At 39.2% G+C, this 17,118-nt stretch overlaps 1 protein-coding gene across 4 annotated transcripts in view; it reads left to right on the top strand.

The window, feature by feature from the left end:
* Positions 1-17,118, top strand: part of SORCS2 (sortilin related VPS10 domain containing receptor 2) — a 530,032-nt gene that overhangs the window by 308,917 nt on the left and 203,997 nt on the right. For all 4 annotated transcript variants that reach the window (XM_071753437.1, XM_071753435.1, XM_071753436.1 and 1 more), the window contains exon 3: positions 4,312-4,411. In XM_071753437.1, coding sequence (XP_071609538.1) covers positions 4,312-4,411 — 100 coding nt within the window. The remainder of the gene's footprint in view (positions 1-4,311; positions 4,412-17,118) is intronic.

Here is a 17,118-nt window from a genome sequence, read left to right as displayed (position 1 = left end):
TAATAATAATAATAAAAAGAAATAAAGAATGAGAGGTATTTTAGCAGATGTACACACTTTTGAAGAAACTATTACCCAGCCACAAGCCCTGTCAGACACAGGCTATGTGATGTCTCCATCAGCACTTGAGTAAACATGATATTCCAGCATCCAGTGGTCCTTGTGCTCTTGAATTCCCCATCACCTGAATACTAGAAGACATTTTCCTTTGAGTTCTCCACTGAGGTTTGCTGTATCTAGAAACATCCATACAATCTGTACCCTGTAGCACACAAGGGGATAAGCAGTGGCAGGAAACAGCCTGTGGATAGCTTGCTGTATCACCTGAACTGTATCACAGAAAGCCAAAATGCTCACTAACTGCACCCAGATCACTCAGGAGAGCAGATCATGCCCACCTTTAATAACTCTGGCTTTACACTTCTTTTTCTGGTTTATGGAGTTCTACCATTGTAGTACCACTGCAAATAAATCATGCTATGGGATGTTTTACTCTTCTTATCATGTACATGTGGATCCTCTTTCCAATATACCTTGAAATGCATTTAATGTATTTTTAGGGAGGAGAGAGAATGCATTTATCCTGGTAAACAAAGATGGCTTATTCGTGCAGTTTCTTTTTTTCCTCTCCTTAGCACTTATGACACAGGATAAGTTTGTTTTTTAACATGCAAAAAACCATCTCTATGACTGGATAAAGGCCTCCTCCTCAACTAGATTTGGTACAAAACACATTTTGTGCTTCTTAATATATTTCTGAAATCGATGCCAGAATTCATCCTCCATAACCCTGCCTGTAGCCCAGTAATATAATTCAAGGGAATTCACAGAATCAGCCAGGTTGGAAAGGACCTGTGAGATCATCAAGTCCAACCCTTAATCCACTACCACTGTGGTTCCCAGACCATGGCACTGAATACCACATTCAGTCTCTTTTAAAAAACCTCCAGGGACAGAGAATCCACCACCTCCCTGGGCAGCCCATTCCAATCCCTGATCACTCTCTCTATAAAGAATTTTTTCCTAATATCTAACCCAAACCTCCCCTTGCAGAGCTTAAGTCCATCCCCTCTTGTCTTAGTGGTAGCTGCTTGGGAGAAGAGACCGACCCTGCCCTGGCTCCAACCTCCTTTCAGGGAGTTGTAGAGAGTGATGAGGTCTCCTCTGAGCCTCCTCTTCTCCAGACTGAACACCCCCAGCTCCCTCAGCCCTTCCTCACAGGACTTGTGCTGGATCCCTTCACAGCCTCCTTGCTCTTCTCTGGACCTGCTCCAGCACCTCAATCTCCTTCCTGAGCTGAGGAGCCCAGAACTGGACACAGGACTCAAGGTGTGGCCTCACCAGAGCTGAGTACAGGGGAAGAATCCCTTCCCTGGACCTGCTGGCCGCACTGTTCCTGACACAGGCCAGGATGCCATTGGCCTTCTTGGCCACCTGGGCACACTGCTGGCTCATGTTCAGCTTCGTGTCAATCCAGACTCCCAGGTCCCTTTCTGCTTGGCTTTGTGCTACAAAATGATAGGTTTGTTTATATACACAGTCAGGAACTTGGAAACTAAAGTTTTGGTGACCTCTTTTCTCTTGATTATAACAGATTTAGAAAACCAATTACTTTGAACAGTGCTTCCCTTGAATTATGTCCTTGAAGTCCTCTTGTATATAAATGCCTCAAAGAGTAGCAGAAATTCCTGGGCTCCCTCAAGGCTGGGTTACAGTAAAGAAACTTAGGATTCTGAATAAATTTTTCCTTGGACCCCTGCCAATCTAGGTCTTGCTGCTTAGACATGGATGTGCCTGTTGTCTCAGGTTGTAATTAGATATTTTTTTTTCTCTTTGATATAATAAATTATTACCAGAAAACAGATTTGTTACTACATAGTTTTTCTACCTTTTTCTGTGAATACCTTAGTTAACTTAGTGTACTCTTTTCATTACAACTTTATTCTCTTCTTGTAATGCTTTCTATAAGTCATGAGAATTAAAAGAGGAAGTTTTGGACTGGAACTTTTTTATCTTTTTAAATGGCTTAACCTTTTTGGGATTCCTGCCAGTACCCTTTTCATAGCTCAATAAAATTCCCACTGTCCCTTCTGCAGTGTCAGTCCCCAGTGGTCCCATTGTATTAACTCTGGAACTGCCTCTTCAAAGTAAATTGGATCATCTTCAAGGTTTAGAGAATTATTTCAGGATGTTACTGCTGGGCAAGCCACTGACCTGGCTTGCATACTTTCCTTAAAGAGAATACAGTAGGTTCTGTTTCCATCACATGTACTTGTTCTGCATGATTTCAGTACATCTGGCTGAAGTCAGAAGTTTAGTCTTTGCTTTAATTTCTTTTCTGTCAAACACCTCTGGTAAATTAGGTTTAGCACTGTCTATCATATTCCCCTTAGAATTTTAATTAGCTTTAATACCCAGTGCAGTGAAATTTTACGTATTTGAGTTCTACATTATTATTGGTCAAAACTGAATTGTCATGATTCCATTAACTTCTGTAGTGCATGGCTGTGTATCTGCAGACAAAGCAATGTTATGGGGGAAAGGAACCTGGATCAAATCCATTCAGGTGTCTATAAAATAAATATATGTGTCTATAAAATAGATAACCCCTCAACTTCTGGCTGTGAGTTTGGTCTGCACATCATAGGCTTATAGCCAGTCATTTTTTGATTCAGAGAGAGGGAAGAAAAGCAAGGTAACCCTCTGTACTTGGTACCCACTTGGGAACTGTTCCAGGCATCTCGTTCTGTGTCTGGTATGCTCAGTGATGCCAAAGAATGGTGCTCCATGAGCACAAGTGATAATTCTTGTATCACATGAAAAGCTGGGGGTGTTAAAGCAAATCAACTGTGTCAGGCTTTGTACTGCATGTCCTCTGATTTAAGTGACACCCTCTTCAGAACTGGGACATGATCAGGTCGAAGATGGGCACTCAGTGCTCATGGCAGCCTCCTGCAGACACCAGCCCTTTAAGGACTGTTCTTTACATCATTTGGAGGGACCTCAGGCTGTAGTCTACCTGTAAAGATGTACACACTGAGACAGGGATTTGATTTCTCACTTTTCTCTCTGTACTCAGTCGTGTACCTACAAATTTCAGCAGTGAGTTCCCTGCGTCTGGAGAGACAACAGAACCCACTGGGGAGCACTGAGCATGGTCGAATGGGGCTGTGGGGCAGAAATCACTGCACAGGCAGTCCTCAGTGTCACACTGGGGCACAGCTCTCATAGTGATTCTATTGGATAGGAGAGCTTTTCAGATTCCTACTTGTCTGAATAGCACGGAAGTATTGAGCAGAACACTTTCAGCTCCATTTCTTAAAGAAGATTGTTACTCCAGTGCTGAAAAGGGCAGATAGAGTGCACTCCCACCAGCTGTCTGAACTAGTGAGGACTTCTTGGTGACAAGGGGACAGGTACCTTAGTCTGAGTCCCAAATGAGAAAGGAAAAACTGTAAATATGGAGAGACCATATGGTGCAGTTTGATCCTCTATAGAAGAAATGAGGCTTCATGCAAAGTGATTTAATTTTGGATGCAACTTTGAGTTTCAGTAGCTATCATTTTCCTATACTAACATTTAACTTTTGCATTCTTTTTATACTAGACATTGCTGACAGAGGTACATAGCACAAATGCCATTTTATCACTGTACATTTTTCAGGAGTATGAAACAATTTCTGTAGGGTGCTCAGATTTGAAATACTCGTAGATTTCTCTATATGTCATACTGATTACCAAGTATTGACTTTGTTTTTATATAGTCAAAATTCAGTAATCCTTTGAAAAATAGTGGAGGAGTGTATGGATACCTATGTCAAGTACAAATTCTGGTAGAAGTTCACTGTGAGTCCTCCAGATCTCAGGTGAAATTGTTCTGTTATGCAACACCAGACTCTGAAGTCGGCCCTTCTTTTTTTTTTTTTTTATTTTCTTCATAGCTGAGGAGGTGCTGTTCATACTTGCTGATGAAATGAGCCTTTGCTCTGCTTAGCTCTTTTTTCCCACCTTGTAGGTGGTGATGGAAAGATCTACATGTTGGGCTTCTGTCATGGCATGGTGCAGTATCAGGATGATATCCAGCACCACACAGAACTGCAAAATACAGACAGAGGTAGCTTTTACAAACTTAGAAGAATATTCTTCTTAATGTCAGGTTTCTTTTAGTAGCTAATGAGTGCTGAAAAGAATGAAAGGATGGCAGAGAAGCACTGCAAATGGATAGCTAGTGCTACAGAGTGGGGGTTCTTTGCAGAGTTTCAATGATGAAGCCTTTAGAAGAGAGCACTTACAGATGTTTGATTTCTTTCAGGTCCTCAGATTTTGGGACGTTATACACAAAGTTGAATCTACAGCCTGGGATTGCCACTGTTATTGACAATTTCTACATTTGTCCCACCAACAAAAAGAAGGTATGTGTCAAAAAATTGATTTTCGTAGTGCAGCAGACTCTGCAACTCTGTAAAGTGTGTTTTACAGGTTTTCAAAATACAAGGAAGTGGTTTTCACAGTTACAGGTCACCTTAGGTGCAGTTGTGATTTATGGAAGTGGGATATTAATTTTCCCTAATAATATACAAAGGAAAAAACCACTTCGATGGACTCTGAAAACTTCTGAGGCCATTGACTGCTAGCAATTGAGCTTCTGTAAAGTTTTCCATGGAAAGGAAAAATGAACTGTTGTAGGTTTTCACACACCCACACAAATTCTGGGACTAACATTCAACCTCTTCATCCTTTATGCACAGTTTCAAAGTCTTTTGCATGTCCCTAAATATAAAGCATAGGGATTGGGTAGGCTGTCATTGAGAATGATGTTTATCTTGTGTAAAACCTTAATTAAAATACAAAAACCCGTCTCCTTGAAACTCTTTCTTAAAAAATGTTCCTGCATCATTACCAAACCAAAAAGCTTTTCATGGATCCTAGGAAGATTAAGTGAACTTTATAAGTGAGAATGAAATCAACCCATTGAGTGTATTTACAATGAATGTTACATTAAAAGCAACAGGAAGAGCAATTATGAGGAAAAAAACTACAACACTAAAAACCCCTCTATGTCTGTAAAATGCCTGTGATTTAAACAGCAAGAATTAAATACATTGTGAATAACACAAGCACAGTAGGTCTTTCATGAAATAAGAATTTTCTCTTGATAAGGGTCTTTTAACTCTAGTCTAATACAGAAGCATTGATTTAATGCAGAGGCCACTGATTGGAAGGACAATGTTAGTTGTGTTTATCTGCCTGTTCTGCTTAATCAAAAATCAGAGGAACTTGGCAAGGATACTAGATGATTAAGTACATGTTGTATTTCTCTTTCAATTGTCACAGGAATTTTTTGTGTGCAAGCTATGCTCTGCCTGAGCTTGATAATATATTTTTAATCTACTGCAAAGTCAGAAATGATTTTTTTGTTTCTTGAAGTGGAACTACTACCAAGCTTAAAGTTTCTGCAGAATGTGTGGCTCAGAGAAAAGATCTACTGGTAAATTAAAGTTCAAAACAGTGATAAAAAAATCTTTAACCAACTTGGTTTCTAGAGTAAAGGCTAAAAGTATGAGATGGATGAGAGCTCTGTGAAGAATTATTCCCAGCTCATCTAGCTACAATATAAAAGTTTGCACAAACATGAGGGGAGTGGGGGGCAGGTCACATCGTTGAATATTCTTGTGCCCATTGTCTGGCAAAACAAACAGTGGTAAGATCAGATCCCTGCTGAATTTAAAGCCTGAAGGACACCCCAATGTTCACTAAGAATCTCTTGTTAATACTGTCTTAGAAAAATCTTTTTGCTGCCCAAGGCAATTTGAAGTTCATAGGGATAGAAAACCTGCTTAGTAAACTAATACCATATTGGAATCCATATATTAAAGAAGTCCCATTTGGGTAGTCATTAAATACACTATATTTGAATTTTGCTTCTACAAAGGTGTTCAATAGTATGAAAACAATAAAAGCAGCAGAGCAGAAAGGATTTCTAGGGCCTATCAGTGATGCCAGAGGGAGACATAGGCATCCATACAAACTTACATGGTGCAAAAAAAGAAGTGTAATCATTGGAGTTAAATTCTTCAGCCAACATCATCAATCTGGTCTTGGAGTTTTTTGTGTGCCACTTGGCAGGCAAGAGGAAAGTCTTAGTGTCATAACAACTTTTTCAGTTGTAATGGCAACTTTTCTGTTGTTAGAACTTTGTTTAGGATGCTAATTTAGACTACCAGCTGGTTTCACAAAAGTTATTTAGAAAGCTGGAAGAAAATGTCTCCCCATCTATCCATTTCAGCCCATTCACAGTGAGGTGGGACAGAAGAACATTTAGAGCTTTGTCTCCCTTTTCTGAGCTGAGCAAATGTCTCAGGGTTTCACCCTTTCCTGATGCTACATATCACAGAATTATAAAGCTCTTCATAAAGAAGTGCATTAGCAGGTGCAAGGTGCAACAGTATCCTCTTTATGTACTGTTCCATGGAAAAGAGACTGTCTAAAAAAAAAAAAAAAAGGAATAAAAATACAAGGTAAACTACAGGACTGTTGAGGATTTTGAATTATCTATTGGAATGAATTTATAAAATCTACTAAATCAATGCAAAGGGGTGGCACATTCCTATTCACTCTTACCCTGTTATGAGCAAGTTGCATTAAGTTCTGTTCATGGGTCTAAGAGATGAAGGCCCTACAGAAGGTCACTTCTACACAGTCTTTTGATGACTGAAGTCAATTCACTCAGTCTGGGTCTTTTTCTGACTGAATACACCAGAACTTGGATGCAGAAATTGTGTTGCTGCAGTTACCGCAGGTCTCAGGCTATGGAACCCAGTTTTTATAAGAAATTATGGCAGACCACTGAGGACAGAGCTTTGGAGGGCTTTGTTTATTCTCTTGATGGGCCTTGCTGATGAAGTCACGGGATGGATGTGTTCAATGTGTCTGTGTTTTTTGTGATTCAGATCTGAACTGCAGTCAGGCAGCAGCGCAAGCAGAAGACATTTGCGCCTAGCTATGAAAGGCCATGCAAGCACAGCCTAAATGTAACAGGATAACAAGAAAGGTGCTGTAATTACTGCTCAGGATGCATTAATATTTACTTTGTGTTTTGACACCAAAGAAACCAAAAGACATCAAAAACAACTTCTGTCATGGTTCTGGAAAGTTGTAGGGTAATGAAGGTGAGTTCTGTAAGTAAGCTCTGATGTGCAGTTCTCCATTTGAATCATTTTTTTGTTGATCTGTCACATAAAATAACCTTATCCTACAGAGGTCCTGAAGTGTTGTGCATAGATAAGGGATGTTCCTGCACTTTAAACTACAGAAGTTATGTAACTATTTCCTTTTCAGTCATTATTCTAATTGATAGCATCAAGTAGGGCAGGCATCCTATAATGTACCATGTGGGTAAAATAACTTGATCTGTACCCACTGTTTTCACAAACAGTGCTGTAGTTGTGACTGATTTAGGCATGATGCACATAATTCATGGAGTGTGAGGTTATACTTTCCATAGTGTCAGTGTGGAGTCAACTAAACAAAGAAAATTCTGTCTTTTTATAGAAGACCAAAATCAACAATATTCAGCTTCACTAAGCTAAATTATCAACAAAACATCTTTTTACGGGGCATTTATGATGTTGGATGTAGAAATTGCATCTTTGTTTTAATTCTGCTCATACAATGTTTCTGGGGAGGAGTTGTATGAACACACTGAGTTTTCTACACATTCAGTGCATAGTTTGAGTTTCATTGGTACTAATGCAACTGATACTTCCTTCCTTTTTTTCATAGGTTTCTGGAAAAGAAGCAACTAAGCAGTATATATTCTGTCTTTCCATACTAAGGAACATAAACGTTGATTGTGTATACCCTGACTTATTAGATAAATGGGTGGAACACTTATATTTTCCCAGCTGTCTCAATAACCGAGAGCTACACGTTTTTCCTAACTAAAAGGCAAGATGACAAATGAGTATTCTTGCTTGACAAACCATGCAGAACACTTACGATAGTAATAAGGTTATAGGCTACACTGTGCAATATTTTAACTCCTAATACTTTAAAATAGTAAATTACATCTGATTGCCAAAGGATATTTGCCACAGCTATAAATGCATTTCCCAAGGTGCAACTGAGTTGAGCAATGTTTGTAAGCCCTTACAGGTAAATGCATCCCGATAGTCTTTTGACATTTGTCTTTCAGAGAAAAACAATTGTTAGTGGAAGCTGTCAAAACACAATATGACTGTATTTACTTTTAAGGAACAATTCTACTCAAGTATCAGTTTTCCTAGAGACCATTCCAGAACATCCTCAAACATACAAAGCAGAATTATCTTACACTTTTATTGGCAGAACTTGTCAGCTGTGGAGTATTCCTTTCCATAATCCAAGTAGTTACTTCAGGAAGGCTTCACTTTGATATTGCAGAATAAGTCTGTATATTGTGATGCATCCTCTGTCTACCATATGCGTTCTTTCTATAAGCAGTGTTCAGTTCTGCTCCTTTTAGCCTATGCTTTATAGTCCAGCACCTGGAGAACCCTGTTGTCAAAGGCTGCACCTCATTTGGAAACAAAACAAACAAACCAACAAACCCAAAAACAACGCATAAAAGCCCCCAAACCAACAAACTTGGCTAACAATATAAATGAGCAGCCAACTGCCATGACTAGTGTGTAAGATTCCCATGGTGTGTAGGATAATTAGTATTACTCATCAAGGTAGAGAGTGTGTGGGCTAAATGGGTGCACATCTGAGCAAATGTTCTGTGTTCTTATTCTATCCTATAGTATATTTGATGCGCAGTCTCAAGATCTCAGCTGAAGTTTTTGATCTTGACCTCATGCAGTGATTTTGTAGCCTCATGTGCAACTTTCACATTCTTTTGTGCTCAGGAATTATTCTAAGGAAAAATAGTCCTGCCTTTATGGTAAGCTTAATATAGATTCTTTTGTTCTCTTTATTAATTTCCTGTATAAACCTCATTAATCATAAAAGCAGACCAACAACTACCAAAAAATATGTAATGTTAAATTAAGTTTACTGTAGTGAAGCCAAAAATAAAGAGACTCAGCGGTAGGAGTACAGCATAAAAAAGATTTATGTGAAAATGGAAAATACTTGTGAGCAAGTAAGCGAGTCCATTGTGCGTATGATTTTGCACTTGAGAGACATCTATTTCCCTTCCAGTAGCTCTGGGAAGAGAAGGAATCCAAGCATCATAATTTCAACAAGGTTTTATGTCCTATTATGATGAGCAGGGGTCATTGCTTGGAGAAACAGGAATAGTCACTCAAGGGCATATAGCAGAAAGCAGGTCTGAAGCTGCCCTCAGCAGCTGGGGCAATGTGTGCTGCTGGATGGGTGGCTGGGCAGAGAGGAGCCCTAAACAGGACAGCAGCCTGTTCCACACCAGAGTCATTGTTTCAAGATCCAGGATTTTGATTTGCTATATCTGCAAATAAGGTCAATTTTGCAAAATTTAGACCTGTCTGTAATTTCCAAGCTCTTCAATTTAAAATGAAGCTCCTTATATGTAGGCCCAAATCTAAATTTGAGCCATACACCAGAGAAAAATCTAAGTGTGGTGGTGATTGTAGATTTGCTGTGCAGGACACAAGGCAAATCATGTCCAGCCTGCTCATGGACTCATTGACCTTGATGTACTTCCTAATTCCTTTTTTGCTTGAACTAACAACTAGGAGGAAAGGCAAAATCAACTAATCAACCAAAATTGTCTGCAGTGGTTGTCTAGACATGAGCCTGAGAACTAGGCTTTTCTCCAGCATGGCAGAGAATTTCTTGTGTCCTGGCTAGAACTACAACTGTCTCCTAAGGAATAGATACTCCATAGATCATGCACATGTTTATTTAAGGCTACCCACTCCCATGAGAATATAATCATAGGCGATTTTCTGATGGAATGTAGACTTGAAGAATTAAATATAAAAAGGAGGCAAGTTGTAATATATGGGGTAGTGTCTAAAGAAGAAGGTGGCCCTATGAAGAGTGAATAGAGAGTTACTGATTCAGGGTTGCATGAAATCTGTGACAGATAAAACCAAGAAGAAAGATATGGATATAATAGTGATATTGACCCTTTGCTAGAGGAAAGATGAGAAAGAGAGAGAGGCTAATTGTAAAGAGAAAATGGTAAAGGACTAAAACCAAACATCTTACAGTACTTAGTAAGTATTTAATTAGTTTCCCAGTGTGCTAGGGAGAAATGATTACAATTAAGTCTATAGAACAGAGTCAGGTTTCTACTAAAACAGGCATGCACAAAATGAAATCTTTCCTGTGATTACTTTACATTATTTATGTCTATTGCAATTATCCTGTGTGTTGAGATTACTTTTGTCTAATTACTGAGCATCACAACATAGCTAGAGGCTTGTACCAAGGTTCCCATGTTACAGGAATGAGAAAATTGGAAACTCTTCCATCATAACACAGACTAACTGCAGAAACAACTAACCAGTAGGACAATGCTAAGGAAGCTATACAAAAACTTCTAAACAGTATTTGAACAAAGATGAGTAAAGCTGTTCAGGAGGTCTGTGCGTTAGGCATATTTGCCAGGCATCCCAGAAATAATGGTTCAGTGTGTTTGAAACATAATCATCATGCTTGCATGATCTTCTGCATCTTCTGGAGACTTGTGTGTTTCCTCCTCCTTATTTCCCCAATGATGGAATGGCAGCACAAGTTCCAGCTTCCACGCTTCATGCTCTGGTAGCATTTTCCAATCTATTGGTGATGTCAAATTCTGCTGCTCCTCATTGCAGCTGTTTGACTTCCCTCTGCTCGTGCTGACCACACAGCCTCCTCTGGCTGTCTCAGGAGCAGAGGTGCAGCAGGCTTTTCTTCTCTCTGGGGATGGCATAAAAGCACAGGGGAAATGAGGAGGGTTTGAATTGCTGCCATGGCCATTTTGCAGGACTGGCACTGTGTTCACCTCCCTGAGAATCCCTGTGGCTGGTCCCCCATAGGCTGCTGCAAGTGAAACTTCTGCCTCAGTCAGCTGCTGCAGTATTGCTTCCATGGCACAAATATTTGTACAGGACTCCTAAAGTACTGTGAAAGTTAGTAGCTCGAGTGATTTTTGTTTATTCCAGTATCTTTGTTACATCTACAGGAGGAATGAATGTAACAGTTTGCTTACATGTTTATATTTCTAAACTGAGCTCTGATTCCCAGTAGCTCCAGCAGTGGTAGCAGCAGACTTTCTACAGAAAAGGCAGGACCTGTTACAAATATGTTTTAATCCCTCATTCATTTGAATATGGTAATCAAAAATTAATGCAAGTATAAACGAAGTTGTTTTTTTTTTTTCTTTCATTTCACACTATTTGTTTCTTTCAGGCAGAGAAAGATTCTTACTCCTGGCAACTGAAATCTCTTACATTTAACTGGACATCTCTGAAGTCTCCCTGGCAGTGGCCACTTTCAGACTTGTGCTAGAGACTGATTTTTTACATCAGTGGGAGTAACATACTAGTTTGCTCTCATCCCTTCACAGTAGAAGATTGATATTGAATGGAGGGATTCTACATAATTCCTCATTTGTTTTGTTTTTCAAGCTTGCTGTGCTTTGTGTCTAACTGGTGTTTCTCTCTTCCCTCTTTTTTCATAATGATTTTTTGCAACCTGTCATCAACTCTTTCTGTCCTTCTGTCTCAACCTCTTTCCAACACTGTCTGGTATTCCTGCTTTTCTTTCTTCCATTTCTGAGCATTACTCCTTTCTACACCTCACAAATAGATTGTGGACTGAATTAAACCTTTTTCTTTTGTAGTTACAATTACTAAAGAAAAATATTATTATGAAGACTGTAGCCCATGGTCAGTTTTCTTTGGATAATAAAAAAACTGCTGACACCTCCCTAACTAGAATTTATAAAATGAATCTCTTCAGCAGTGGTGGCAGGATGATTTGATCAAAGAGCTGTTATCCAGAGGCCCTGACTTCAGTTTGTGTGACATTGAGCAAACCTGCATCTCCCTAAAGCCTGACTTCCCATTGCCCTGTGCAAAGCCACTGTAATATGACATGATTTGACAGTCTACCTTGAAGTCAGGTTATAAGGTTTTGCAAAAAGTGCAGAATTAGTCTGGCTTAGTTTCCTTGTTTATAAACTTAAGACAATAATATTGAAGTCTGCAGAGCACCTGTGATCACTAAATAAATGCTAAGTATTTTTATGATCCCACTTCAAAAGAAATGCATATTTATAAAGTATTTTTTTGTGTGTGTCACATCCCTGCAATTCTGAACAGGACTTTAAAATTTGCAGCATGCTGCAAATAATTGTCCTAAATATGTTCTTACATTTTTCAAGATTGTTTAGCATTTATCAGTCATGACTGGTTCAGGACATTGATAATAATTTGAAAATTATGCTCATACTTCTGTTCTTAAATAAATGAGGAAATTAAGCCACTTGTCCCAAATGGAACAGGATTAATTTCTGCTACAATTGCTGAATCTACAATGTTAAGATTTACAGTCTTGTTCTCAGTCCTCTAAAAAACATTATTAGTCTGGACATTGAACTGGCTTTCAACCATTCAGATTTTACTTCAAAATGCTCATGTTCTTTTCTAGAAGACGCTAAGATGGTCTGGTGGAAAGGTCTGGTGAGGGAACTGCCTCAGGTAGCACTGAGGCATTGTGGAATGTTTATCTTTTAAAGGTGTGTGCCAAAAATTGACAACTGCTGGTTGCATAAAAAGCTGTGATGTCAGTTTAATCAAACTGGGATCCCTGGGAATAAGCAAGCATCTCAAATCAGTTTGAGATATTTAGTACACCAGAGCTATTCTTCTTTAAGTCTGATATATGTCCCATTTGCTTCGTTTAGCCATAGTTGTGAACAAGTATATTTAAATATTGTGTTACTTTATAGCATTTTCTGGGTTGAAGTGCTTTTAGATAAAACTTGTGTTGCAGTTCAGGCAGGAATACCTCACTGGGGAGGGTACTCTGGCTAAAGGCTTCAGTCTACCCATGAGAATTGTTGTGTCATTCTTTCCGTGGGCTCCAGCAAAGGCAATTCCCTCTTACTTGCTCTAAATGAAGGTTTGAGGAACACTTTTCTGCTCTGTAAGGTGCTGTAACACAGAAGCAGCAGATCTGGGCCTCCATTTTTTTGCATCTTTGCTGTGTAGACCTCAGGGATGCAGGATTTCGGCTGGGCTTTACCATAAGATCTCAAAATTTTATATGTGTATTAGATGGTTTGGTGTCTCCTGTTTATAGTTTTGGGAATTCTGAGGAGGTTTTAGGATTTCCCTTCTACAGATGTGAAAACCACAAAGATGTAAATGACTTGCCTGGGAAAGAAATGAGAGAAATTTAATAATGCACCGCACATCTAAGCCAGTCTTTCATCTTGAAACACAAAGCTACACTTTCCTCCTCAATAAAGTAATAGATTAATTCAATCAAATACATTTTTACCAGTTGAAGGGAAATGATGGACCAGTGGAAGGTCTAGCAATACCATAAATGTAGTCAAAAATATGAGAGCTGATTCTTGAAGAATGCCAGAATGGTCAGTATTTTCAGAATGAAGGACTGAAATTTGAGAAGAGTTTTTAGTGGTAAACTCATAATTAGTAGTTGCAAACTGTCAATGACATCTACTGTGTCACACATCTACAGAGTCAAGGCTAAGGCTAGTAGTCTCAGAAAAGGTCTATTCTCAAGGCTGTAGCCATTTCTTAGCATGTCACAGAAAAGTGAAGTACACTGTAAGATTGCACAATAATTTTTCAGTCCAGTTTCAATCCAGTAAGTATATGTTGATCGCCGCACAGTGAGATGTTATTGTGCTTTTTCCCTGAAGGGTCTGAGTTTCCAGCTTTCTTTATTTTTTAAGTAACCACAAAAATCTGGAGGAAACCTCCAATTTAGGCTTGCTCAGCTCTGTTGTAGTGTATTATATGGTAATCAGGGGTACTCCAGCTTTGTGACCTTTCATCTAGGGCTGTTGTAGAACAGTGTACAGTGCTGCAATCTGGGCTTTCGTGTGTTTTGAGTATTGATTTTTCTGGATAGGAAGAACTGCAGTTATAACCTGGGGAGGTCTCCCACCACTGTGACCTGGTTTGCTTTTATTCATTATGGCTCTAGGCAAAACAGTTGGTTCCCAGGAGTGGTGGGCTACTGGGAACAGCATCTCTCCCCTCCCTTTTCCTTGTGTGAAAGCTTTGAAAATGTGTTTCCCTGGTGCAGCTGGCTTTCTGTCCATCTTTCCAGCTTATTTTCTTTCCACTTCTCTTTTTCTCATCTCATCTTTCCAGTTGCAGATGGGCCTGGAGGGGGCTTTTCCCAGCACTCTCACCCCAGGACCAGCCCTGTTCAGCTCAGCCTGTGTTGCTGGGCAGCCTCGCAGAGACACTGCTTATGGCTGCAGCAGTGGAAGCTGAGGGAGTTGGATATTGGATATAAAACTGCATTATCAGATGCAATTTTGCATTTTGAGGAGAGCACTTTCTTGAGGTGATTCTGGACCAAAATTGCATACCACTTGATAGGCAATTTAGGTCCAGAATCACCTCAAAATGGTGTTCTTTCATAATGTATCACTTCTCTCCTTTGGACTAAGGAATGTGCTGCCATTATCTTGTTCAGTTCTCTGTGTAAATTCACTTCTTTCCTTTGGAAAGCTGTAGGGTCTGAATCCTGTCCACACTGGGGTACCATGGTGATGGGGTGGCTTCCAAATACCAAAGACAAAAACTGTGATGATGGTTGCTGTGGTGTTCTTAATCCCCTCATGATCTTCTTTGTATAAAGGGAGTAGTTCTGTGTGAAGAGCCTAAGATCCAGACTAAATGCTCTCCATGCCAAGGGGATGACAGCACGGGGAACCATGGTGCCTTATGGGGTTTAGTTGGTTACCCATGTCAGTACTCCACGTTTCTAAAACTCTGTCACCAGATGCCTTTGTAATCCTGGATATGTTTACTTGATCCAAAAGACTCTTAGTAAATGCAGACTTCTCAAGTGAATGAAGTTACTTATCAACTGTTTCAGAATACAGTGTGTTCTCAATATTTGTTCGTCACTTGTAATGGTGGGCATGCAATATTTATAATCTTTCCATAAGGATTACCACTGGGAATAGCAGAGTCACAACCAGTTACCTCAGCTGCTACTTATAAAAGCTAACTTAGTTACCTTACCATGCTTGGAATAATCTAGCCCTGCATTCTAATTATACTATCCAGTAAACACAATGCAGTTGCCTGTTTGAAGAGACCTCACACATTTCAAAGTTTTGAAATCCTTTTCATTAATTTAGCAGTACTAGGCAAGTGGGAGGAAATGCCTTAGGTGGGAGTAATCTCATTTTTAATGATTTTTCACATCAAAATTAATTTTTCCTCACAAAAGTAATAGTTATAATGGAAATTAAGAAGGATTTAAGGAAATCCTTTTAACTTCTGTCGTCTTGGCAGGTGGAGGAGTTATTATCAGCAGTGGAAACACTGCTCTTTTCCTCATTCACAGTTCATAGAATCATGGAATGATTTGGGTTGGAAGGGACCTTGAAGATCATTTAGTCCCAACAACCCTGCCATGAGCAGGGACACCCTCTGCTAGTACCAGGTTGTTCCAAGCTCCATCCAACCTGGCCTTGAACACTTCCAGTGATGGAGCTTCCACAACTTCCCTGGGCAACCTGTGCCAGTGTCTCACCACGCTCACACTAAAACTCAATCAGTACAGATTTCACTTAATATTTCATTATTATTATACATGTTGGACAAAACTCCTTAGTTTTACTATACCGTTGCATCGTGGGGAAATTGTTACATTGGGATGACTAATTATTGCCTTGATGGATGTTGCCCTGTTTTTTTGTCAGTGTAATTGAGTGATTTGTACAATGGAGTGGTTTGTACATGTGACATTGCATTCTGTTGACATCTTTATATTGATATTTGATCACATTCTCATGAGCAGAGGTTTGACTTGATCATGGGTGTCAGTGACTGGTAGGTACGACAGCACAGACAAATTTTTAAAATGTTTTTGCTTTTTTTCTTTTTCTGACTTTTCCATGAAAGAGCATCACCAGCACTATGTTGTCCCCAGTGCTGCTTTGCGAGTCAGCCTACAGAGATCAGTAACTAGCATAATACTTTTTAAAAAAAACATGTAAAACAGGATCTAAGTGTAACAGCATTTATCAAAATATTGTACAAAACTTCTGCTATGTTTACTTCTGTCTCTTAATTCACACATCATAACCTTTTGTCTGCCACTAGAACATAAGTGTTGAGAATAGTTTAATTGTTCTGTGTACTACAAGTATCTTTATTACCAGATTATGTTCTTATGACAGAGAATATACCTAGGGATGTGTGATATGCAATACAAATATGATAAGTGTCACTAAAGCTCTTCCTTGATTAAGAATTTATTTTACTCTCCTCTTAACAAGGATTGACTGGATCACAGGCCATTTCATTTAGGGGGCTGTAGGAGAGAGCTTTGTTGATTTTTAATTTTCCTCCATTGATTTTCAGCATCGAGAGAGCACTTGTTCTCTAATGGCTCTCTGTGTTGGTGTTTGCTTGCAAATTGAAGTAAAAGATAAATGGCTTTCAGGGTAATACCTCTCCAAGGGCTTCCACTTGAGGGTTGATGTTTGTGGCAGAGCTGCAGTGTTTTAAAAAGTTTTATGCTCAAACAAAAGCATTCCTGAGCTTCTAAGCTTGGTAAAATTGTTTTAGGCCTAATGTGACAACAATCTCTAGCAGATTTATAAATCTTTACAAGGAGCAGTCCACCTTGTCCACATTTTTCCTAGGAAAGCTAAATGCCATGCACATTTCTTAAAAGACATTCAAGTGTTTTCCTTGTACATGATTTTCCTCAGCAAACAACTGATTTTTCAGTAGAAGAAGGGGAGAAGAGCTGGTGGTGGTCAGATCATAATGAACAATACTTGCACGAAAATGCAGCAATCTTTTGCTTGTGCTAAGATTGAAAGTTTTGGGCTGTCTATTGGAAAACAGTATTTTGAAATGGTTGTAAATTTAATTTTCAAAATCTTTGGTTGCTCTGGAATATTAAGCTCACCAGTTGTGTAAACCTGCTTTGTATTTGG

The sequence above is a fragment of the Heliangelus exortis genome, chromosome 10 (genome assembly GCF_036169615.1).
Source record: "Heliangelus exortis chromosome 10, bHelExo1.hap1, whole genome shotgun sequence".
Taxonomy (NCBI): Eukaryota; Metazoa; Chordata; class Aves; order Apodiformes; family Trochilidae; genus Heliangelus; species Heliangelus exortis.
Note: the sequence above shows the minus strand (reverse complement) of the source record. Positions and strands in the feature narration are given on the sequence as shown.